General features: G+C 46.5%; 2 protein-coding genes across 7 annotated transcripts in view; both read left to right on the forward strand.

The window, feature by feature from the left end:
* SNTA1 (syntrophin alpha 1) overlaps nt 1-14,395 on the forward strand; it is a 28,081-nt gene extending 13,686 nt beyond the window's left edge. Inside the window, exons 3-8 of the mRNA XM_036323102.1 lie at nt 5,836-6,040; nt 9,446-9,653; nt 9,790-9,920; nt 11,859-12,055; nt 13,495-13,682; nt 13,767-14,395. Of these exons, the coding sequence (XP_036178995.1) occupies nt 5,836-6,040; nt 9,446-9,653; nt 9,790-9,920; nt 11,859-12,055; nt 13,495-13,682; nt 13,767-13,859 (1,022 nt within the window). The 3' untranslated portion in view covers nt 13,860-14,395. The remainder of the gene's footprint in view (nt 1-5,835; nt 6,041-9,445; nt 9,654-9,789; nt 9,921-11,858; nt 12,056-13,494; nt 13,683-13,766) is intronic.
* A 6,035-nt stretch (nt 14,396-20,430) lies between these two features.
* The window catches only part of CDK5RAP1 (CDK5 regulatory subunit associated protein 1), a 36,447-nt gene continuing 31,496 nt past the window's right edge, over nt 20,431-25,381 (forward strand). For 5 of the 6 annotated variants that reach the window (XR_004970027.1, XM_036322909.1, XM_036322911.1 and 2 more), the window contains exons 1-2: nt 20,440-20,549; nt 23,815-24,145. Coding sequence is in view for 5 of the 6 variants with exons in the window: in XM_036322909.1 (XP_036178802.1) it covers nt 23,836-24,145 (310 nt within the window). In the remaining variant the exon portion in view is untranslated. Of the gene's footprint in view, nt 20,550-23,814; nt 24,146-25,381 lie in introns of all 6 variants that reach the window. The other variant, XM_036322910.1, reaches the window with a different exon arrangement.

Genomic DNA, 25,381 nt, shown 5'->3' on the forward strand with positions numbered 1-25,381 from the left:
GTGCCTTTCAGGTGTTGAATATCAATATGCTTGAAGTAGATATATTTTGCTCCCATTATAAAGATGAGAAAATAGAGGCTTACAAAAGTCAAGTCAGCTGTCCAAGGTCACAGAGCAAGGAAGTAAAACCCAAGCCTATATCACTCCAGAGCCCAATCTGATGTCTCTTCAGGCTGAGAAGCCCCAGGCCTGTCAATATTCATTCATTTAACAAATTTCTTATTTACTGATTACTTGGTATATGTTGGTACTACTCTAGATGCTGGGGCTACCCTAATGAACAAGAAAACAGGTCTCTGCCCTCACAGGGCTGATATTTTGGTTGGAGGAGAAAGGCCATTAACTAGTAAACAAATGGACAGATCATGTAATTTCAGGCGGGGGCGAGTAAGTGATCACCTACTGAACAGATAAGGAACAGCTTGAGCTAAGAGAACAGGCTTCAGCCAAGACTCAATGCCAAGATGCTCAGTCCCAAACGTTTATTGAGCACTGGGATAAATACTGGGGATATTGTATTGAGCCAAAACAGATGCATCCCCTATCTCTTCTCAGCCTTTTGGCTAAGATCAAATGCAGATGTATTTCCTTTTCTTTGCTCCCTGGGCCAGGCAAATGGTCCTGCCTTATCTGTTCCTTGTGTTTTTATTTATTTATTTATTTATTTATTTTTAAATATATGTATTAAATATATTTTATTGATTTTTTACAGAGAGGAAGGGAGAGGGATAGAGAGTTAGAAACATCCATGAGAGAGAAACATCGATCAGCTGCCTCCTGCACACCCCCTACTGGGGATGTGCCTGCAACCAAGGTACATGCCCTTGACCGGAATCAAACCTGGGACTCTTCAGTCCGCAGGCCGACGCTCTATCCACTGAGCCAAACCGGTTAGGGCTTTAAATATATTTTTTATTAATTTCAGGGAGGAAGGAAGAGGGAGAGAGAGATAGAAACATCAATGATGAGAGAGAATCATTGATTGGCTGCCTCCCGCACACTGCCCACTGGGGATTGAGCCCACAACCTGGGCATGTGCCCTTGACCGGAATCGAACCTGGGACCCTTGCGTCCACAGGTTGACGCTCTATCCACTGAGCCAAACCAGCTAGGCATCTGTTCCTTGTGTTTTTAGAGAAGCCTGGATCCTTGGGGCCCTGGCTTCTCTCCTTGGGAGAGATGGGACTTGGGGCCTCGGGAATGGAATCTCATGTTTGTATCTGTCAGCTTCCCTGAAGAGGAAGGGCCCATGTGTCACTGCTTTATCAGGCTTCTGGGCCAGGATCTTGGCTGGGGTGGGTGTGGATACCAACTGTGCCTATCCTTGGAGTCTCAAGAATGCTGGCCACAGGACCATGGTCGTGCCCTCAGTTTTCCAGGCCATCATCTTTAGGCAACCTGGCCCTGCTTGCTGGGTGACTCAGGTAGAAATCAGAGCAGAGAGGAAGACTCAGAGCTGGGCTATTTATGGTCACACTCCGGGGCCCCACGACCCCACCCCCATCCTGGGGCAGGCCATTGGTTTGTGAAATCCAAGCCCTGTATCGAGTGCCAGCTGGTGTGCTGTCCATTTATAGCCTGTTCTTGTGGGAAAGGAGAAGGAGGACCCAGTTCTGGAACGGCCTGGGTGAGCAGGGGCTCTAGCAGTTTTTCTGACTCCGGAGTTGACAAATGTTCATTTGTGGAGCACATAGGATAGGAGATCCCTGCTGCATTCTGGGGACACAGAGATGAATCAGATGAGGTCCCTATCCTCACAATGCTCCCATCCTGGTGGGGGACAGATCTCCACACAGACACAGGAGAGTGGATCTAGGGGACTGCAGAAGTGATGGCTGAGGTGGAACCAGTGTGGGCATCTGGGAAGGCTACCTAGAGGGGTGAGTTTGAGCTGAGCTGGGACCTCTTGGAGTGTGGCACCTTCTCCCTCCTGATGAACAAATGTGTCCTGCCCTGGCATTCATGGAAACTGACTCTGGGTTTGAATTAAGCCCAGTTTCTGTTCTCTGGGAGTTCCATTTTGGTGGGAGAGACAACCCCAATGCACAAAATAACAATAGAGTTCTCAGAAGTGTGGGCAGAGGTGGCTGATAGCTAAGAAACATATTTTTTGAGTCCTTAACTTGTGCCACATTTTTTAAAAATATATTTTATTGATTTTTACAGAGAGAAAGGGAGAAGGATAGAGAGTTAGAAACATCAATGAGAGAGAAACATCAATCAGCTGCCTCCTGCACACCCCCTACTGGGGATGTGCCTGCAACCAAGGTACATGCCCTTGACTGGAATCGAACCTGGGACCCTTGAGTCCACAGGCCGACGCTCTATCCACTGAGTCAAACCGGCCAGGGCTGTGCCACATGTTTTACATAATCTCATTTAATTCTAACCTCTCTCTAAGGTAGACAATGTCATTCCTCTCTCTCTCTTTTTTTTTTAAATATATTTTATTGATTTTTTACAGAGAGGAAGGGAGAGAGATAGAGAGCTAGAAACATCGATGAGAGAGAAACATCGATCAGCCGCCTCCTGCGCATCTCCCACCGGCGATGTGCCCGCAACCCAGGTACATGCCCTTGACCGGAATCGAACCTGGGACCCTTCAGTCTACAGGCCGACGCTCTATCCACTGAGCCAAACCGGTTTCGGCAATGTCATTCCTCTTACATTATTATTATTATTATTATTATTATTATTATTATTATTATTATTCCTCACCTGAGGGCATTTAAAAAATTTAATTTTTATTTATTTATTTATTTTTAAAATAGATTTTTATTGATTTCAGAGAGGAAGGAAGAGAGAGAGATAGAAAGGGTTCTGTTGGCAAGGAGAAAAGAGCAGGGGGATGGCTTGAATGTCATATAGGCTGTGATGCGTCCCACCTTCATTGTCCCTTGAGACATAATCCAACATTCAGTTCTGGGGTAAGTCATTGCTATAATGATGATGCTGAGTTCTTTTTAGTCCTAGTCCCCAAAACTTTGGGCATAGGCTTAGTTCTGTCACAAAAACCTACTCTTATTTTCAACAAAACTTCTCTTTCAACCTCAGTAAAGTTTCTAACTCCCTCTCACTTTCACCCCTGTTTGCCTTGGGTCCTAGCTGAGCCTCCAAGGGCAGTCTCCTGTGACAGAACTAGCTTCCTATCTGGTTCTTCCAGGGATCTGGGCTAAGAACTGCTTCTTCACTCCATCTCGTCTGCCCGCTCATAGGAAGAACATACTGGTTGGGCCTTGACTGCATACATCAGATGACTAGCAAACCGGATGGCTGAAGGGAGAGGAAGGAAGGCTGCTCAAGGGGTAACAGGGATAGGTACCTTCAGTAGGGCAGTAGAGGGGACCACTTGGCTGGGGGAAGAGAGAGTAGTGCTTATAAGTCTTGATATACCATCTTCCTAGTAGCTCATTTTAGAGGTAAGGAGACTGCTGCTCATGAGAGTTGGGAATAGTTCCGATACCAGGGCACATGTGGCAGACACTGTTGCTTGCCTTCAATCATTTCCCCTTCATTATTGCTAACAGAAGCCTGATTTTTTGGGTGGATATATGCTCACTTCCAGAGGCTGAATTGTGATTGGTCTAAATCATGACTATTCCCTCTTAAAAAAAATTTTTTTTTATTGATTTCTGAGAGGAAGACGAGAGAGAGAGGGAGAGAGAGAGAGAGAGAGAGAGAGAGAGAGAGAGAGAGAGAGAGAGAGAGATATCAATGATGAGAGAGAATCATCCATTGGCTGCCTTCTGCATGCTCCACACTGGGGATTGAGCCTGAAACCTGGGCATGTACCCTGACCTGGAATCGAACTTGTGGCCTCCTGGTTCATAGGTTGATGTTCAACTACTGAGCCACATTGGCCAGGCATAACTATTTCCTCTTGGTAATAATTGTGCTAGAAGTGGGCCTGCACCCCACTTGGATCAATGAGATATAAGGCTTCATGGAAATACTAGTATTTCCCTCTCTGATAAGAAGAAGGTGTTAGGAGACAGTCTCTTTTCTGCCTGTCTCTTCCCTTTCTGCTTTGGGTGTTGTTGACTTGCTTGAGCTTTGGCCATTCTGTGGTCATGAGAATGGCAGGGCCAAGAGAATGGCACAAAGGTTTACCCTGAATCCAGTGTCATTGAGCCACTGAACCAATCCTAAAATTGCCTTCCTCTAGACTTCTTGTTATGTGAAATCAGAAATATCTTTATTGCTTAAGGCATTGTTTTGGTTGCAAATGTCATAACTTCTGTTGACATGGCAGCCTGACTTTCTAACGAACAAGTATTAGAAACTGGAACATTAGCAGGTGTTTCCCTCTGTTTCTTGGCATGCATCTCCACTAATTTTACCTCTCTGCAGACCAGCTTTCCTCTTCTTTGTCCCCACAGCAGAAGGTGGTTGACTCCCATAGCAAATCTATTCAAGACACCAGTCTCAACTGGGTAGCCTAGAGTGGGTTAGATGGTCACCCCTGGTCCAGCCTGCATAGCCAGGAGAGCAGGATCACATGTCAGAACATGACTTTATGGGTTAGTTGGGCAGAGGAGTAGGTCTGGGCTGCTCTTCTAGCAATATGAAGATGTACTGTCTAATATGGTCATAATTTGCTGCATGTGACTTTTGAATTTAATTTTAAATTAATTACAATGAAATAAAATGCCCACTTCCCTGTGTCTGTGTGGAGCTCCCAGTAGGCTGAGAGCACTGTGAAGGCGGGGACCTTATCTGACTTATAAAATAAAAACTGCAGTTCCTCGTTTGTACTAGCCACATTTCAAATGTTCAATAATCACATGTGGCTTAGTGCTACTGTATTGGACAATGTATATATATATATATATATATATATATATATATATAGAGAGAGAGAGAGAGAGAGAGAGAGAGAATATTTACATAATCACAGAGAGCTCTGTTGGACAATGTTATTCTCTAAGGCGTCCACTATACTCAGTGATGATTGTTCAGAGCTAAGAGGGCCCTTAGGCACCTATTTTGTTACAGTACAAGTTATGCTGCTATAATAAGAGACTCATAACATACTATGGCTTAAATATAATAGAAGCTCCTTGCTTTCTTAGTAACATCCAAGTCTGACATGACATCTTTAAAGTGTCAGCCTTCCTTAGAGTGTGGCTCATGTACTCATAGTTAAGATAATGCTCCACCAGCCTTTGTTCTAGCCAACTTAACCCTGTTGGGGAAGAAGTGGGGGAAAGGATCTTTCCCTTTCTTTAATAGACAGAACTTAATTGTTACACACACCCCTTCTGCTCTGACCCTATCAGCCAGACTTGATTACATGAGCACCTATATAGCTGCAAGGGAGACTGGGAAATGAAGTCTTAAGCTGGGAGGCTATCATTATACTGGAGGACAGTTAGCAGCCTCTACCACATGACTATCTCATTCAACCCCTCTTTTCTGAAGATGAAAAGACTGAAGAGAGAGAGGCAGACAATGGGATAGTGGCAGAGCAGTCACATCTCCTAACTTCCCTCTTGTTGTAGCTGTTGTCTGTTCCCTTTAAGCAGTCATCCCAAAGGTCCAAACACTTCTACTTACTTGGTTAGAACTTAGTCACATGGTGACACCTAGCTGCAGAAGAGGCTGGGAAATGTAGCCTATCTTCCAGGTGGCCATGTGTCTATAAACTGGGAAAAATGAGAGAATGGATGATGGAATGCATCTAGTATTTTCTACCATAAAATCAGAGACTTGAGCCTAGGGGAGGATAGTGATATTAGTCATAAATTGAAGTCTTAATGAATTAGTGAAAATTGTGATGTGTGCTGCATGGGAGCCCATGTCACAGTGGTAACTGCTGACCTGTCCCCTGACCAGTCAAGTACATGAAGGAAGTCTCACCATATTTCAAGAACTCTGCCAGCGGGACCTCGGTTGGCTGGGACTCGCCTCCTGCCTCACCCCTTCAGCGGCAGCCTTCCTCCCCTGGTCCCCCACCCCGAGACTTCAACGGTGCCAAACACATGTCCTTGAAGATGGCATATATCTCGAGAAGGTGTACCCCCAGTGACCCAGAGCCCAGGTAAGCCTGGAGTGGGGGGCACCGCAGACAGTCATGCCCTGGTGTTGTTAAGTGGTGGGGCCAAAGGAAAGATACAATGCCTGAACATGGTAGGTGCTTAAGAAATGTTTGTTGATTGGATGCAAGAGTGAAGTTATGGGGATGAGGGTGTGCTTGCTTTTCTCTTCTTCCTCTGGGCAGTTCACATCTGAGGAGGAACTTTGAATATGGAGAGCCCTGAATGGGATTCCAGTCCTGGTTCTCCTTGAACTAGTCCCTTTTCCTCACTGACCTTTAGATTTCCCATTGTGAAATAAGGTTGTCAGACTCAGTGATCCCCTCAAGTCTCTACCGACTCTGTTGCGATTCTGAGATGTCTGGTAATACTTGTTTCAGGGCCATCGTCCTTCACATCTGAGCAGCCCTTAACAGTTCATTGATGATAAGATTGATACCAGCCAACATTATTGTGTTTACCACAAACAAAATTATTTAGTTCTCACAGCGATCCTATGAACAAAGTCCTATTGTTTCACCCCATTTTATAGATGAGGACAGAGAGAGGAAGTAAACTGCCCAAGGTTAATCACACAACCAGGAAGAGATGGAACTTGCCTCTTTCCAGGTAGCTCTCTGCTTTAGAAGCTATGGGTGCCTGAGTGATGGTGGTGGTTGAATGGAGTGTATATTGATCAGGTGGGGTATGCGGTATTGAGGGTGGTGTATACATTGGGAGTGACAAAAAAGGTTGTGCTGTGGGTCCGAGTTATAGCTAAGGTTCAATGTCAGTCAAATGCCCAATATTGGCATCCAAATCTTCTGGCCCTACTTGATGACCCATTCCTACCCTGCCCCCATGAGGCAAGAAGTGGTAATTCACAGGTCACTTACAGGTGTTCCATCAAAGGGACTTTAGTGTTAGGTGAAGGTGAGGGTTATTAGTCCTTTCTGAGACTCATAGAACCTTAGGTTAATCGTGGTTTCCAGCCCACCTTGGACGTTACCTGAAGCATGTGTGTGCATGTATTTCTATGTGTGTGCATGTATTTCTATGTGTGTGCATGTGTAGATGACATGTAAATACAAGTGTTTGTGTGTATATGTGAGCATTTGCAATGATATTGGTGTAGATTAATGTATGTGTTGTGTATTTATGTTAATACTCATATGTGTATATGCATGTACGCATATGTGCTTGACCATGTGCGTGCATATGTAACTACATGTGTAAATTGAATATAACTGGGGTTCCATATCAGCACTATATCCCAGTCCAAGGAACACAGTCTGTTAACTAAAATATAATGAATAATATTTTACTTTTACTTAGAGTTACATTGGGCTGCAAGTATCAGAAACCCTAACAAGCAATGGCTTAAATAAATGAGAGATTTATTTTTCCACATATTTAAAAATTCTAGGGTTAGCTGTTTATTTAGGTTCTATCACTGCTCAAAATGCCCTCAAGGGATCAGGTTTTCAGCTTTTTTCCTGCCATCTTTTAAAAAAATATATGTTTTTATTGATTTTTAGAGAAAGAGGAAGGAAGAGGGATAGAGAGATAGAAACATTGATGAGAGAGAAACATCATCTATTGGCTGCCTCCTGCATGTCCCCAACCAAGGACTGAGCCTGCAACCCAGGCATATGCCCTGTCCAGGAATCAAACTGTGACCTCTTGCTTCCTGGGTCAATGCTCAACCACTGACCCACAATGGCTGGGTTCTCCTGTCATCTTTTTTTAATTATTATTAAATATATTTCTTTATTGATTTCAGAGCGGAAGGGAGAGGGAGAGATAGAAACATGAATGATGAGAGAATCATTGATTGGCTGCCTCCTGCACGCCCCCTAGTGGGGAATCGAGCCCGCAACCTGGGCATGTGCTCTTGGCCGGAATCGAACCAGGGACCCCCCCCACCCCACCCCAGTCCACAGGCCGACGCTCTATCCACTGAGCCAAACTGTCTAGGGCTCTCCTGTCATCTTTATTGTGGGTTTTCTTCTTCTTTGAGGCAAGATGGTGGCTGCACCTCCAAGCAGATGTCCATATTCTTGACAGGATGAAGGCAAAAGGGAAAGGAATTTTTCTCCTGGTATTTTGTTCTGTTGCTGCATAAACAAAGCATCTTAGATTTTAGTGTCTTAGGAGATAATGGTTTATGATTTCTCACAACTCTGGCTGGCTCAACTGGCAAGTTCTTCTGCTCTATGCAGTATCTGCCGGGGCTGGAAGCCCAAGATGTCTGTTTTATTCACATGTCTGCTGCTTCGGCTGGATGGTTGGAACAGCGAGCGGCTGGCTGAGCGTTCCTCTTTCTGTATGGCCTTTCCAGGTGGCTATCTTGTTCTCCCTCTCAGGGTAGTTGGATTTCATGGTGGCTTGGGAGTATGCCAAAATGTCACTTTTGCCACATTTTATTTGTTAAATCAGTTATAAGGTCAAGGAGAGGAGAAATAAACTTCCCCTCTTGATGAGAGAAGTTTGGACTGTGTGTACAGGGAGGGATAGATTAGTTGGAGGCCATCTTTGGAGACTGCCACATCCAGGAAAGTGTTACCCTTCATTCAGGAAGGGATTTCTATCTATATCTTATTGGTCACAACTGGATCACATGGTCAGCCCTAGCTGCAAGGGAGTCTGAGAATTAAAGTATTTTGCTTTCTAGCTCTGCAGTAGAGGAAGGCAAAGGTAAAGGGGGTTGGAGTGGGTGTTGTGAGAGCCATAATTTTGTTTATGTCCCACCTTATCTGTTACAGAAAGGCCAAAGGGGAGCGAATCTTTAATGTCCCACAAAACATTTAAAAACCCTCTCCCTGTTACTGTTCCTCTGGGTACCTCCCTGAAAACCTTCCCCAACACTTGCCTGCATGGCTTTTCATCTCCCTCCCTTTTCCCTACTCCATTACTCTAGCTCTTTTTATGTAGACCAGCTTGGCCTAATCAGTGCATCATAAAGGAAACCTGGGAGCTGACTCAGCAAGACAGTTCTCCTTAGAAACCAGGGAAAAAAGGGCAAGATAATGAATCCTCACACAGTGATAATTTTGGCCCCTATTGTATGTATTTTGAGTGTGTGTATTTGTGTGTGTATGCCTATGTGTGCGTTTGCCTATGTGTGTGTATCTAATGGTCTCTTGTCACTAGACCCCATGAGGCCTCAATAACAGGAACACAGTCTGTTACAAGGTTACAGGCTGGATCCCCAGCAGCAAGGGCTACAGCCCGGAACTCTGAAGTCTGTTGCCCAGAGAGGGCAGTGAGCTGCCCAAGGTTACAAGGCTGGATCCCCAGCAGCAAGTGTTGCTCTAATTCTTTCATGGACACCCCTGTGGTTTCTTCTGGTTTTGTGGTAGATGGGGTTTCTTGGGCCAGATCTCAGGGTTGGTCAGCTGCAGGAGTGGACACCTCATTTGTGCCTGCAGGTATCTGGAGATCTGTTCGGCAGATGGTCAAGACACCCTCTTCCTGAGGGCCATGGAGGAGGCTAGTGCAAGGTCGTGGGCAGCTGCCATCCAAGCCCAAATCAATGCTCTAATGCCCTGGGTCAAGGACGAACTGCAGGCACTGCTGGCAGCTACCAGCACAGCTGGGAGCCAGGACATCAAGCAGATCGGCTGGCTGACTGAGCAGGTGCCTGCTGGGCCAGGGACCTATTCTTTCCTCTATTCCCCTCCCCTGGAGCTGACCCCATTCCCATTGTCTCCCCACCTTGGCCCTCTGACCTTTCCCCTCCCTGCCCCTCTTCACTCTGCTTTGTCTTCTGCAGCTGCCCAATGGGGGCACAGCACCCACCTTGGCCCTGCTGACTGAAAAGGAGCTGCTCCTCTACAGCTGTCTCCCCCAGACCCGTGAGGCCCTGAGCCGGCCAGCCCGGACTGCCCCACTCATCACCACCAGGTACCCACAGGCAGGCAGGAGAGCATCACCCAGAGCTTGGGGGGATGATGCTTTAGATGGGCCTCAGCAGTTGGGGACTTTAGCCCTATTTTGCTCTGAGGTATTCCCCCCGTGGTCTGAAGCTAGTCTCTACCCTGTCTGGGTCTTAATTTCCTCATCTGTAGAATGGGGGCTTAAAACAGAAGGATGTGAAGTCCCACAAGTCACTCATTCATTGACACCTACTCTGTCCAACCTTGTGCTGCATGGTTTGGGGGACAGGGAGCTGACCCCAATAGTCTATGCCCGTGGTTGGCAAACTGCGGCTCGCGAGCCACACGTGGCTCTTTGGCCCCTTGAGTGTGGCTCTTCCTAAGCCTTAGGAGTACCCTAATTAAGTTAATAACAATGTACCTACCTATATAATTTAAGTTTAAAAAATTTGGCTCTCAAAAGAAATTTCAATCGTTGTACTGTTGATATTTGGCTCTGTTGACTAATGAGTTTGCCGACCATTGGTCTATGCGCTCAGGGAGCACCAGGTCTGGTGGGGAACAGCCTTTACAATGCAGAATTGCAGAATTACCTGGCCTGGTGGGGGAAGGCTTCAGGCAGGAGGTGACATTTGAGCTGGACTTCGACAGATGAGAAGACATTTGCTGTTGAAGAAAGGGGGAGAGCATCTCATAGAGAACAACATAGTCAAATGTTCAGAAGCATAAGGGCTATCGTGTGCTCTGGAGTTATGAGTGTGCTATATATAACCAGTGTGTAGAATCTATGCAGGAAATGGAGAGAAATGAGACAGAGAGTTGGCAGGGCCTGATTTTGCAGAGCCTCTGTTGCCAGTTAAGAAATGTTAGCTTTGTCAGAGGAGTTGTAGCAGAGTTGAAGAGTTTTAGCCTGGGTGGAGGTGACCCAGGTTGTGTTTTAAAAGAACCCCTGTGGCTGTCAGGTGGAAAACGCACCTGAGAGGCAGAATGGAGGCTGGAAGGCTGCTGCAGTCCTACAGGAGAGAGAGTGGGTAGAGGCAGCAGATGGAGAAGAAAGGCCACATTTGCATTGAAAAACACATGGGTGGTAAAATTAACCCTGGTTAGTACTTGCCAGATGGGGAGGGTGAGGGAGGTGTCCAGATGAACGGGAGGCTTGGAGCTGGTGTCTGAGCAGACAGTGGGACTAGGGGTGGGAAGATAAAGGGAGGGGATTGGAGCAAGAGGCTAAGTTGAGTCCAGAGTGTGTGGGGGATGGGTAGGGAGCTTGGGTAGGAAGCTTGGGGACTTGTGGGTCTGTAGCTCAGGGCTGGAAAGTGGGGGACTAGGTATCACCAGAAGCTCCAAGGGGAATCTGAAGCTCTAAGAGAGAGGGTATAGGGTGAAGAGCAAAGAGGGCTACAGCCCAGAACTCTGAAGTCTGTTGCCCAGAGAGGGGCAGTGAGCTGCTCGAGATTACACAGCAAGTGGGAGTCAAGGGCCCTTGTCACCTGGGCTAGGCTGTGACCCATGACAGGCATTGTTTTAGTTGCTGGGAAAATAGTGGTGAACAAATTAGTTAAAAATTTGTACCCTAGGTGATATTCTAGTGAAAAGGACAATAAAAAACCAACGGAAACAGAGATGACATTTGAGTAAAGATATGAAGGAAGTGAGGGATGAACAATGTAGATAATCAGGGAAGAACGGACTGGGCAGTGGGAACAGCATTGTAAAGGTGCTGAGGCAGGAGTGTGCTTGGTGTGTCTGAAGACACTGGTGTAGCTGGAGCTGAGAGCAAGGAGGAGGGTGGCAGAAGATGATCTCCTATAAGTCAGTCAGTGCTGGTCTGGAAGTCCTGTCCCCCCATTAGGTGGTGAAGGAGTCACAGTGTCCGTTCCTAGGACTTCCCTCTCGGCCAAGAGCTATTTCCCTGCTGCCAGAGGCCTCATGCTTAGCCCTCTGCCCTCCCCCTCCTGTGCCCCAGGCTGGTGCACTCAGGCCCTTCCAAGGGCTCGGTGCCCTACGACGCAGAGCTCTCCTTTGCCCTGCGCACGGGCACACGCCACGGTGTGGACACTCACCTGTTCAGCGTGGAGTCACCACAGGAGCTGGCTGCCTGGACCCGCCAGCTGGTGGATGGCTGTCACCGGGCCGCTGAGGGTGTGCAGGAGGTGTCTACAGGTGGGTAGGTTGGTCTGAGAGCGCCACTTTGGTAGTGAGTCTCTTATCCCCAGAGACACTCAAGCTCGCTTCTTTTTTGTTTGTTTGTTTGTCAATCCTCACCGGAGGATATTTCTTCCATTGATTTTTTTTTAGAGAGTGGAAAGTGGAAGGTACAGGGGTGGGGCGTGAGGGAGAGAGAGAGAGAGATCGGTGTGAGAGAGACACGTAGATTGGTTGCCTCCCGCACATGCCCTGATGGGGAGGCTGGGTGTGGAACCTTCGGTGCTTGGGGCCGATGCTCTAACCACTGAGCGAGCACACTGGCCAGGGCTCAAGCTTCTTTCCTTAGGGTATTTGCGGTGGGTGGAACATAGGGTTTGGGGTCTTTGAGGGTCCTCTGTTTTGGGCATGCAGGTGCCCTGGCCGGTAGTTGAGACTCGCCCCCCCCCCCCCCAGGGTTTTCCTTCCCCGAGGCTTTGTGAGTCTGCTGATGAGAATTTGAGAGATGGTATTTGGAATAGGGTTGCCAGAATAAAGGATACACACTTAAATTTGAATTATAGATAAATATTTTTTTAAGTATAAGAATGTCCAAATTATCCATTGTTTACCTGAAATTCACATTTGACTGAGCAATTCTACATGTTTCTAAGGCAGCCGTGGGCAAACTACGGCCTGCGGGCCGGATCCGCCCGTTTGAAATGAATAAAACTAAAAAAAAAAAAAAGACCGTACCCTTTTATGTAATGATGTTTACTTTGAATTTATATTAGTTCACACAAACACTCCATCCATGCTTTTGTTCCGGCCCTTCGGTCCAGTTTAAGAACCCATTGTGGCCCTCGAGTCAAAAAGCTTGCCCACCCCTGTTCTAAGGCCTCCAAGGGCCATGTTGGTGGGTCTGCTGATGCCTTTTTAGGAAGTGAGCCTCCTGTCCATGCAGAGTTTAAACTCCCACTTTCCACTTTTGGTGCTACTGGAAGTGGGACTAGAAGTGGGGTATAATTTTTCTGTGAGTCTTTCTTTCTTCCTTTCTTTCTTTCTTTCTTTCTCTTCAGAGAGGAAGGGAGAGGGAGAGAGAAAGAGAGAGAGAAACATCAATGATGAGAGAATCATTGATCACCTGCCTCCTGCACGCCCCCCACTGGGAATCAAGCCTGCAACCTGGACATGTGCCTTGACTGGAATTGAACCCTGGGACCTTTCAGTCCACAGGCCAATGCTCTATCCACTAAGCAAAACTGGCTAGAGCCCACCTTTCTTATGTTAGGGTAGCGGTGTCTCTGTGTGGGGTGGGTATACAGATGGCATGACAAGTAGTGAGCCTCCCATCCCTGGCGGTATTCAAGCCCCACTTTTGGAGCTACCAGTTGGGGTTGGAGGTAGGCTTGTGGTCTCTGAGGGCCAGCTCTGCCCATTCCACACACCCTCCCCATGCCCATGTGCCCTCCCTGCAGCCTGCACGTGGAACGGTCGTCCCTGCAACCTCTCTGTGCACATTGACAAGGGCTTCACACTGTGGGCAGCTGAGCCAGGTGCGGCCCAAGCTGTGCTGCTCCGACAGCCCTTTGAGAAGCTGCAGATGTCCTCGGATGATGGTGCCAGTCTCCTGTTCCTGGACTTCGGGGGTGCTGAAGGAGAGATTGTGAGTGGAGGGGGCGGGGGGCTATGGTCTCCTGGAGGCCAGGCTACATGGAGTTCCTGACCCTTCTCTCCATCCACCCTGCAGCAGCTGGACCTGCATTCGTGCCCCAAAACCATGGTCTTCATCATCCACTCCTTCCTCTCGGCCAAAGTCACCCGCCTGGGGCTCTTGGCCTAGAGGTCGCCAGATGCACTAGCCCCAAGGAGGGGATGTCCACCCCATGGCCTGACCTGGCCCTCCACTGACTGCCTGCTCAACACTGGGCTGAGGAAAAGGAGAGGAAAGGAACAAGGGTGCAGAGACCCCCAGCCCCTGAGGAGGCTGGGATAGTCTTGGGGACTGGGACCCAGATTCAGGACAGTGGATCCTGCTGTGATGGGGTAGTTTCCCTGTTGCCCCTGCCCCATCTCCCCACCAGTGCCTTTGCAGAGAGATATTTTGTGTACACAGAAGCCATTCCAAGCCTGGGACTGCCCCTGTGGGGATCCTGACCCCAGCCAGCAACTGCCAAGCCTCCTAGAGGCCCAAAGCCACCCCAGAGGCCCCATCTGAAGCTGGAGTTCCCTGGAGTCTGAAGCAAGAGAAAGAGGAGCCTTTCTGTTCATTGCTACCCTCAGCTCCACCACCTTGGGGCATGTGGTTTTCCCCTTCATCTTCTCTTTCCTCCTTATTCTTGGACAAATAAACAACCTGTGAGCACATAGGCAGTCTGACCTAGTGTCTGTGGTTTGTGCCTTGATCTTTGGGTCCTGTGGTGGTCCCCAAACTCCCAAGAAGGACCAGACCCAAGACTGGGGCTCCTTTCCTGGGAGAAAAGCAGGCCTTTAAGCACAGGATCAAAGAAAGTGTATTTGTTTTCTATTGTTGCATAACAAATTCCCCCCCAATTTAGCAGCTTAAAACAATAATTTATTATCTTTCAAGTTCTTTGGGTTAGGAATTTGAGAGGGGCTAAGCTGGGTTATTCTTGTCTCAGGTCCTACCATGAAGTTATAGTCATGATGTTGGCTGGGCTACACTTATCTGCAGGCTTGACTGGGGCTAGAGGGTCTGTTTCCAATATTGCTCACTCATTGCTGTTGGCAGGAAACTCCAGTTCCTCACCACATGAACCTAATCATAGGGCTGCTTAAATATGCTCATGACAGCTGGCTTCCACCAGAGTGAGTGACACAGAAGAGAGAGCCAAGAGGAATCCACAGTGCCTCTTATGATCCAGTCTTGAATGTCACTTTTGCTTTATTCTATTCATTAGAAGTGAGTCGGTAAGCCCAGCCCACACTCAAAGACAGGGGAATTAATTCCCACCTTTTAATTGATGGATTGGTTTGAGAGAGAGAGGAGAGAGGGGAGGGCGCGAGGGTGGGAGAGCAGGAGGGGGGGGGGAGAGAGAGAGAGGGAGACATTGATTTGTTGTTCCACTTATTTATGCATACATTAGTTGATTCTTGTATGTGCCCTGACCTGGGATTGAACTCAGCACCTTGGTGTATTGGGACGATGCTCTAATCAACTGAGCTACAGCCAGGTTAGTTTCCACCTCTTGAAGAAAAGAATGTCAGTGACTTTGTGGACCTATTTTAACATCATCAGAGAGAGTTGCAGGCCGCTTTCCTGCAGAAGGAAGGACACTTGGACCTGCTTAGTGGAACATTCTTTGGAAGCTGTACTGTGCTGGCTGGATATGAGTTTGCCATGTTTTTAACAACCTACTTGCTTACATTGTCCAGAAAATCACCGTGACAACAGTAATGAAAAAGTGGCTGCTGTCTGCCAGACAATGTACATATATTTCCTCCCCAGATCCTTAGCACACATCTTTGTGGTAGGCACAACGATCTCTATTTTACAAGTAAGGACACTGGGACTCAGATGGGGGGAGTGACGTGCCCAAAGTCATACAGCTATGAAATGTCTGAGCTTGAATTTTCAATGTAGGTCTTTTTGACTTCAAGCCCTTGTTCACCTTAGAGACTTTCTCTGGCCCTGCACTATCCATTAGAAATATAATGTAAGCCATACATGAAATTGCAAATTTTCTAGTACTAAAAAAAGTAAAAAAAAGATGAAAATAAATGTAATAATGTATTTAACCCAACAGGTCTAAAATACACTTCAACACATAATATAAAAATTTATTAATGAAGTGTTTTACGATTTTTCCTCATATTAAGTGTTTGAAATCTGGTGTATATTTTACACCTATACATTTATTTATTTATTTATTTAATCCTTACCCAAGGATATATTCCCATTGACTTTTAGAGAGAGTGGAAGAGAGAGGGAAAGACAGAGAAAAATATTGATATGAGAGAAGCACATTGATTGGTTGCCTCCTACACGAGACCCAACCAGGGCCCAGGCCAGGAGGAGCCTGCAACCAAGGTACATGCCCTTAACTGAAATCGAACCCGGGACCCTTTGGTCTGCCGGCCAATGCTCTATCCACTGAGCCAAACCGGCTAGGGCACACACATCTCTAGATGCCAAATTCTCATAGGAAGTACTTAATTTGTATTTAGATTTCATAAAATTTAGTTTAAAAAGTAGATTCATATATCTAACTTGTTCCTAAGTTTTCTTATAACTAAACTATCAGTTTTTATATTTAAATTAAATTAAATTAAATTCAGTTCCTCATTCTCACTAGCTGCATATCAAGTGCTCAATAGTCACATATGTCTAGAGGCTATTGTATTAGGCTAAGCAGTTCTAGTCAGACCTCTACAAGAGGAAACTGAGGCCCGCATTAAGTCATATAACAAGACAGAGTGGTTCTAGAAACCTGGGGAAATGCCATCCATCCTTCCATCTGCCTATCGATCTTTTAAAAAAGTTTTTATTGATTTTAGAGAGAGAGAGGAAGGGAGAGGGATAGACAGATAGAAACACCGATTGGCTGCCTCCTGCACGCCCCCTACTGGAGATCAAGCCCGAAACCCCAGCATGTGCCCTGACCAGAAATCGAACCCGTGACCTTTCAACTCAACCACTGACCCACACTAGGCGGACGGTTAATCCACTCTTCATTTAAGAAATATCTAGTGCTCACCTACTTTGTTCTTGTCCTTGGGGCAAGGAGCTGCTTTTCTGGCAGCCAGACTGACAGGTCCCTACATGCAGGGTAAAGAAAGCCAGCAGAAGCTCTCATAATCAAACGTGTGACTCAGATTGGGCAGACACATGGAGCTAGCAGAGTGGCCAGTGGGGATCCGACCTGCTCTGGGGGGTTAGAGTAGTTTTAGAAGGAGACCTGAAGCTGATGTCCATCTGAAGGAGCACGCTAAAGACCAGCTACTACTGCAATAATGCTGTGGAAGAAAACAACCCAATCTCAGTGGCCATCGCAACAAGCATTTGTTTTCATGCTTTTGAGGCTGCCGTTGACTGCAATTTGACTATTAGGAGCTGGGTTTGGCTGGGTGGTTTTGGTCCAGGCTGTGGGTTGGGCTCAGGTCTCTTCTATGTTCATTCCTTTTGGAGCCCAGGATGAAGGGCATAAGCTCTCAGGGCAGGCTTCTCTCATGGCAAGTCACTGGAGTTCAAAGACAAGCACCTTGCACAAGCATATTTACATCCTCTGTCTCTGTCTGCATTATATCTACTCTTACTTCATTGGCCAAAACAAGTCATGTGGCCGAGCCTATAATTATGGGGGAGGAGTAATTGCTCAGTAGCAATGAGAACGACCATCAACTTGTAGGAGTTAGTCAGGTGGAAAGTGTAATAGTATCCCAGGTAACAGATCCCAAGGTGGGATGGAACATGGCACTCCCAAACACCTGGTGAAGGATTTGTTTTCATCACCTTCACTGCTCAAGACTCCACAACATGGCTACTGAAAGTGGACCCTTTTGGTCAGAATGTGGTGAGTGATGGGAGTGGTGGGGGCAATGGTCTCTCGCCTCCATGTGGGTTCGTGTGTGTGGGGGGAAGGATAATAGAGATGTTGGGAATGACTGGTGTGTGTGTGTGTGGCGGGGGGGGGGGGGGAGCATAATAGGCACCAGACAACATCCCTCAAACTGCCAGCTTTGCCCCAGGGGTAATTAGAGCTGGTAAAGAGTAGCTCTAACATCCTCTGACCAGCTGCCCCCTCCTCTGGCCACAAAGGGAGAAGGTGACACCTTCCCATGGGACTGCTAGCAGAAGGTTCAGATTGGAAAGAGCACAGTTCTAAGAAGTCAGGAGACCTGGGTTCAAATCTTTCCTGACTTCTGCATTGGAAGCTCTAAAAGTGGCTTCCTTCTCTTCTAGAATTCCTCTCTTCTGTGATTCTAAGAAGATAAGACTGAGAATAAAGAGGGAGGGGCCATGGTGAAATAATAAGGGAATTGCTATGCCTGGAAGGACAGGCTCTGTGCTTGGGGGTCACCAGGGAAGGAGAAGGAATGTTTTCTTCACTCACTGTGGTGGGTGGGAGGCTAACCCCCTCAACATAACTTCTATTAGGACGTAGGTGCTGCCGCCATGATGGGGCTTCCCCATGGTCAAATTAGGACAGGACATCTTCCCTGGGCAGTACAAAATATGACAGTAAACCCGAATATTTCTCCATCGGGAATCTTTAGATCCCAGGGTGTCTAGGAACTTGTCTTTAGAGTTTAAGAATTTTTCAGGGGGAATTCTGGAATTTTGTACTTTCATGGTGCTGATAATTCCCCCAAATGACTTGATCACATCCTAAATTATCTGGAGAACCACAGTAAAAACAAGTACCATAATACAATGTTTTGGCCAGTGTTTGCCTTTGTATATTTGACTGAATCAGCACCCAACAATCATCTAAGGACACAGTGTAAACTTTAGAAATGTTTTTGTTTTATTGTTGACAGTATTATAGATGTCTCCAACTTCTCCCTTTTTGGGCCCTCCACCCAATGCCCACCCCACCTCATGTACACTTTTTGCAGTATGCTCAAACTCTTGAAATCCAGGTTTGTTTCCGTCATCCTCACTGCACCCAGACACCACACTGGTCCAGGAATCCACACTCTCGACAACGGCACAGCTCCCTAAATGCTCTCCTGACTTGTTCCCACTCCCACTCCCAATGCAGTGTATTCTCCACACAGCAGCCACTTTATAGGCAATGAAACTGGGAGTCAGCAGGGTAACTAACTTGACCATTTCTATAATGGTAAGCATCAGAGCCTCAGTGGGAACCCAATCAGATTGACTTTTGAATTCGTCAGTAAGAATAGTGCTTTGGGATCAGATTGGCTTGTGGCTGTCTCCCCTACCCTGTCTCATTCCCTGACTACTCCATCAGTGTTTCCTGAGATCACCAATATACATTCAAATCTGTGTCTCAGGGTATGCTTCTGGGGAATCCAAGTGAAGACATAAAACATCATTTATTAATTCAACAAATATTTATTAAGCCCTTCTATGAATGAGACTCTGGGCTAGAGCCTGAGGATATTGCAGTGAATAAGATAGAATGTGTCCCTGCTCTCAAGGAGCTAAAAGTCTGGGAATAGGCAAAGACAACTAAAAACAAACAAACAAACAAAAAGAGCTATCATTTCGCATAGTGACAAGTATTGTGAAGAAAATGATGTGATAGTGACAGAAGCAGTGTATATGGGGTGGTCAGAGAGGCCTCTCTGAAGAAATTATATTTAAGCTGATACATGAAGGATGAGAAGGGGCCAACCATTAAATAATTCAGGAGAACATTTCAGAAAGAGAGTACAAAGGCTTTGAGATAAACATGTGCTTGGGATATTGAGGGAATAAAATAAAATTATGTAGTTGCAGTTTAGTCAACTAGAGAGAACATGCTAGAAGTAAGTAGTAAGAAGTGGTTGGAGAAGTAAAAGTAAGCAGAGGCCAGACCATGCAGTTCCTAGGACACAACAGGAAACCTGAATTTATTGCAAGCCACCTTGAGTAGTCAGCCTAGGAGTGATGTGATCCGAGTTAACAAAACAAACAAACAAACAAACAAACAAACAAACAAACCCTCTTAGGCTCTGTGTGGGAAATGGTCTGTAGAAAACAAGGGAAAGGGCAGAATAGAAAAATGAGAAGTGGACAGATTTGAAACATTTTGGAGTTAGAGCTGACAGGAGGACTTGATGACAGATTGAGGAAAGGAAACAAAAATGACTTCGGTTTCTCCTAGTGAAATTGGGAGGATGCTGGGGTCATTCACTGAGATGGTCAGATTGGTCAGGAACAGGTACCACTTAGATAGCTGGACTATGTGTGGATCTGTAACTCCAACTGGGGTGAGAACTGGAGACTTGAATCCGGAATTCTTTAACCTAAAGCACAGCGCTGTGCAACAGAAATAGAATGTGAGCCAACTATGTAATTTAAAATTTCCCAGTAGCCACATTAAAAAGTAAAAAGAGCCTGGCAGGTATTGCTCAGTGGTTGAATCAGGAGGTCATGGTTGATTTCCCCTTTGGGCACAGGCGGGGTTGAGGGCTCCATCCCCAGTTGCGGGGCTTGCAGGAGGCAGCCCATCAACGATTCTCTCCCATCAGTGATGTTTCTCTCTCTCCCTTCGTCTCTCTGAAATCAATAAAAACATATCTATAAAGAGGAGACATTTTGCATTCTTTGTTCGACATTTAGAGCCCACTTAACTTGCATTCACCACATTTCAAGCGTTCAGTTGCCACATGCCGGCTACTGGGTATCATATAGTTCACCGAGTAGTGGAGGTTTTTCAAAACAAGGAACCTGCACCCACCCGGACCTTTCGGAGGAGGCACTTCCGTTGGAACCATCCGGACCGAAGTCGCGGCGGAACGGAAGTCGCGTGTGCGCCCGCAGCTGTTCGGGTCAGGCCGGGAGCTTTCGCTGCGCGCTGGGCGCTCCAGTTGCGGGAGGTGAGCCGCGCGCTGGACGAAGGTGTGCTGCGTACCCGCGCGGTGGCAGGAGGGCCTGCGGAGGCTCCGAAATGCGCGGGGTTCGGGGGGTGGGGGGTGGGGATGGCTTGCCGGTCCCGGTGCAGACCCTGGTGTCAGACTGTCGGGGTTCACACCCCAGTACCGCTGCCTACTCGTTGTGACCTTAGGCAGGACACCCTCTTCACCCTGAGCCTTAGCTCTGTCACCTGTGGAGGGGATGCTATTAGAACCTGCCTCCCAGAGCTGCTGTGAGGATTAAATACGGTAATCCATGGGACACGCTTAGCCCCACATTGTAACCACCCAGTAAAATGTTTGGGATGCTTCATTGTTTATGTTTAGATATACGGAGACGAGGCTGTTGTCTCATGGTTTTTGCCGACTACCAATTAATTTCTGAGCCCCTTATTGTGCCATGCAAGCGTTTTATTTGTAGGATCACATTTGAGCCTCACAACAGACATAGAGGTAGTACTGTTACCCCTATTTCACCCATGAAGAAATGGAAGCCCCCAGAGCTTAAGAAGCTCCCAGGTGCCCAAAGGTACCTGGCTGGGGGGCAGTTGGGTCAGACTCTAACTATAGGGTCTTAACCACAGTGTTCCATGGGAGGGGATGTGGGCTGCAGATGTGAAGTTACTGAACACTTGCCGCGTGCCAAGCTGGGTTTTTTAAGTCTTCTTTAATGCTCACATCGTCTCTGGGAGGTGGGACCTACTTTTATTCTTTTACAGCTCAGAGGCAGGGATTTGACTTGCCCAAGGTCACACAAGTAAGAAATTGGTAACTTTAAAGCTCACACTAAAAGCTGCTGTTCTCTGATACTTGAAAGTAGGTTAGCACTGTTCCTGCCTAAAGTACTGGTAGCATATACAGCAGGTGATCAGCTGGGAGAGGTAACAGGCCACGTCTGCTCAATTTACACGTACAGTGCCTGATGTAAATATGAATGAGATTGGTTTCCTGCTTTCAGGCACCTTCCAGCTTATAAGAGATGGCAAAGTGTAATGACTCTTGTGAAAGAAAGGTATAAGGAGGCCTTGGGGACCTAGAGGAGGACCCCAACCTAGATTTTGGGAGGGGGGTGGCCAGGACAGGCTTCCAGGAGGGAACAGAGACCTTAAAAGTATCATAGGAGTTGGCCAAGGCAGTAGAGAGAAGACATGCCAGCCAGAGAGAACAGCATGGGTAAAAGCCTAGAAAACTAGTGGCGATCAGTATAAAGATATCTGGTATGGATGGAGTGAGGCAGTCCCTTAAGAAATGTGGTGGAAAGTATGTCTCCAAATCTTGTATTTTGAATCATCTGGGTTTATTCCTGGGGGGCAGTTACTGTTTCTTATGCATTCTAGAGATACTGTGTATACTTACAAATATGCACCTTAATGTTCCGCCTTCCTTCCCCCACAGATTCAAGTATAGCATACTGTAGGTAGTCTCTAGCACTTTGCTTCCTTGCTGTTTTAGTTTTTTTAAAAAAGCATTTTTATTGATTTCAGGGAGGAAGAGAGAGATAGAAACATCTATAATAATAAAAGCATAATATGCTAATTAGACTGGACATCCTTCCGGATGAAGCCGGGGCTGCGAGGGAAGCCCGGGTCCCAGGTGCCTGCGGTGGCCAGAGGGAAGCCAGCCCAGGTCCCGGGTGCCAGAGGGAAGCCGGTGCTGGCAGCTGGGGGAAGGAAGGCCTACTCTTGCACAAATTTCATGCATCGGGCCTCTAGTCAATGATAGAATCATTGATCGGCTGCCTCCTGCACATCCCCCACTGGGGATTGAGCTCACAACCCAGGCATGTGCCCTGACCAGAATCGAACTCTGACCACCTGGGTTCAGAGGTCAATGCTCAACCACTGAGCCATGCTGGCCGGGTGCTTTTTTTCATTTTTTAAAAATTGATTTTTTTTAGAGAGAGAGGGAGATAAAGAGTGAAATATCGATGTGAGAGTGAAATATCGATTGGTTGCCTCCCACACACACCCTGATCAGGGACCAAACCCAAAACCTTGCTACATGCCCTGACCGGGAATTGAACCCACAACCTTTCGTTATACGGGACAGCACTCTCACCAACTGAACCACACAGGCCAGGGCTGCTTCCTTGCTTTTGCCATGTATAGATTCAGCCTCATTTCTGACAGTTCCATCTTATTCCATTGTATGGATATACCATGACTTACTTAACTAGTCCCCTATTGATGATATTTGATAGCTCCCATTCTTTTGCTAATAGAAACACTACTGCAACAAGTATCCTTATAAGTAGGTCATTTTGTCTATGTCAGAGTATATCTGTAGGATAAATATCTAGGAATGGGAACTGCATGGTCAAAAGGTTTGTGTGTGTCTAATTTGATGGAAAATGGCACATTGCCCCATGTAAAGGTAGTGCCATTTTCCATCCCACCAGCCATGGGTGGGAAGTTTGAAGGCAGTAATTTGAGACTCATGGAGGGTAGAAGGAGTCATTGATCAGGCATATGGTGCCCCATATTAGATATATTCCTTTGGTTTTCACAGTATTGGGAGACAGTGTAGGAAGGTGGCCAGCGCTGTTGCTTACTGGCTGTGGGAGCTTAGGTAAGTTCCTCAGCCTTTCTTGTGTCTTTCCTCATCTCTGAATGGCATAATAATAGTGTCTGTTGCCTATGTTGCTTAGGATTGCTGTGAAGATTTAATGAGTAAATATGCTTAAAGCCTTTCGAATTGTTCCTGTACAAGGTGCTACTTTATTTTGTCAGGGCTTCTCATCTCATCTCTACCACTCCTTTGTTTTGAAAATACAGTGGGGCCTTGACTTACGAGTGTCCTGACTTACGAGTGTCCTGACTGACGAGTTTTTCGAGATACGAGCCGTCTCTCGGCCGATTTTTTGCTTTGAGTTGCGAGCTAAAATTCGGGTTACGAGCCAGCTTCAGATACCCCACCGCTAGTTGGCGCAGCGAACGTCACAGTGAACGCCACAACATCAGCCCAGCATCACGTGTCTCACTCGTTCACTTTTTGATTTGACGAGTAATTTGAGTTACGAGCTCCGTCACGGAACGAATTAAACTCGTAAGTCAAGGCCCCACTGTACACTGCCTGGATTTGCATCTCATCTCTGGGACTCCTTTGTGTGATCTTGGGCAAGCTGCCTCAGTGTTTTCACCTGTAAAAATAGGGATACTATTGTTAAAGGTATCATCTACTTGAAGTCCTTAGAGTAGTGCCCTCTACATTGTGTTCAATAAATGTTGATGATGTCTGTTATTTTTTTGCAGACTTTGAGCTGTTTTAGCGCCATGCATCATTTCCAGTGTATCCTCCAAGCACAGAGGTGTCTGGGGTGGGGGCCCTTGGCCTCTGTGTCCTGGCTGCTGCTCCGGACCTGCAGGGCACACAGCAGTTTCTCCAGCACCACATGTCCCGGTCCAGAGGGACAGCAGGAGGATGGAGTTCGGGAGGATTTCAGCTCCAGGCTGGCTACTGGACCAACTTTTCAGCATTTTTTAAGAAGTGCTTCAGTTCCTCAAGAGAAGCTGGCTTCTTCAGATGTGGTGGACCCACCCCCATATCTCACAGTGGATGAACTTTTAGGAAGGCAGAGAAAAGGTTGGTTTTATTTCTTGTCTCTCTTTGGGCTTTCTGCTTTGCTCTTTTCCAGCATCCATAGCCTGATTCTTAACTGTTCTTTTATTACATACCTGGCTTTGGAAGTTTAACAGTGTGGGAAGGCTTGCTAAGTTATGGATTCATTAAACTCCACCAAGTGACATTAATATGAAGGAACTTATAGTGTTGGTACACACAACTAGGGGATAGAGTCCTGGGTAGTCCTCTCTTTGGTTACCTTTGGAAATCCTGTACTTTCTGTTCTAATTTTTAGATTGTCTTTAAGTTTTAAGGAAGCTTTCACAATTGGTATTCACTCTTTATACTTAGGTAGAGGTTTCCTTAGAAACATTATGCAATCAGTTAAATGCCTTAAAAAAGTTTGTAGAGAAATTAAGGGACAATCAGACCTTTCCCCCTTGCTCTGTTTCAAAAAACTATTTCCCTTTATAGTTCTTAAAGATTTGGTTGCAATCATAAGGTGAAAATTATTTGTAACTTGTTTTCATTTAACATTTTCCCCAAAACTACATTATTTATAATTAAATTTTAAAAAATTAGTGCAAAATATCACATTTTTTCTATATCATGATGTTTCTCAGTCTGTCCCCTATAGTTGGACATTAGGTTGCTTCCAAATTTTTATATTATAAATAATACTATGTGTCTCATCTCTATCTACATCTCTATCTATATATCTATCTATCTCTGTCTCTCAGACATCTGTTTGTTGTTGTTCCACTTATGTATGCATTCATTGGTTGATTCTTGACCATGATATATTGGGATGATGTTCTAATCAAGTGAGCTACCTGGTCTGGGCTATGCGTGGATTTAAATTTGTTTTTCTTCTGGATTGATAATCAATGCTGTCAGCTAATCCTGCTTTTCTGATTGTTTTTATAACCATACTAGAGGCCCCCGTGCACCGGTGGGGTCCCTTGGCCTGGCCTGCACCCTCTCGCAATCTGGAACCCCTCAGGGGATATCAGACTGCCGGTTTTGGCCCGATCCCTGCAGGCCAGGGATTCGTGCACCGGGCCTCTAGTCTATACCAGTGGTCGGCAAACTCATTAGTCAACAGAGCCAAGTATCAACAGTACTTCTTCAAAATAGACTCGCCCAGACCGAAAACCGACTTTTGCACATGGGCCATGAAGTTTCATTCGCACTGTAGGCACGCCCGCACGTGGTATTTTGTGGAAGAGCCACACTCAAGGGGCCAAAGAGTCGCAT

Source organism: Myotis myotis, unplaced genomic scaffold (assembly GCF_014108235.1).
Source record: "Myotis myotis isolate mMyoMyo1 unplaced genomic scaffold, mMyoMyo1.p scaffold_m19_p_9, whole genome shotgun sequence".
Lineage (NCBI taxonomy): Eukaryota > Metazoa > Chordata > Mammalia > Chiroptera > Vespertilionidae > Myotis > Myotis myotis.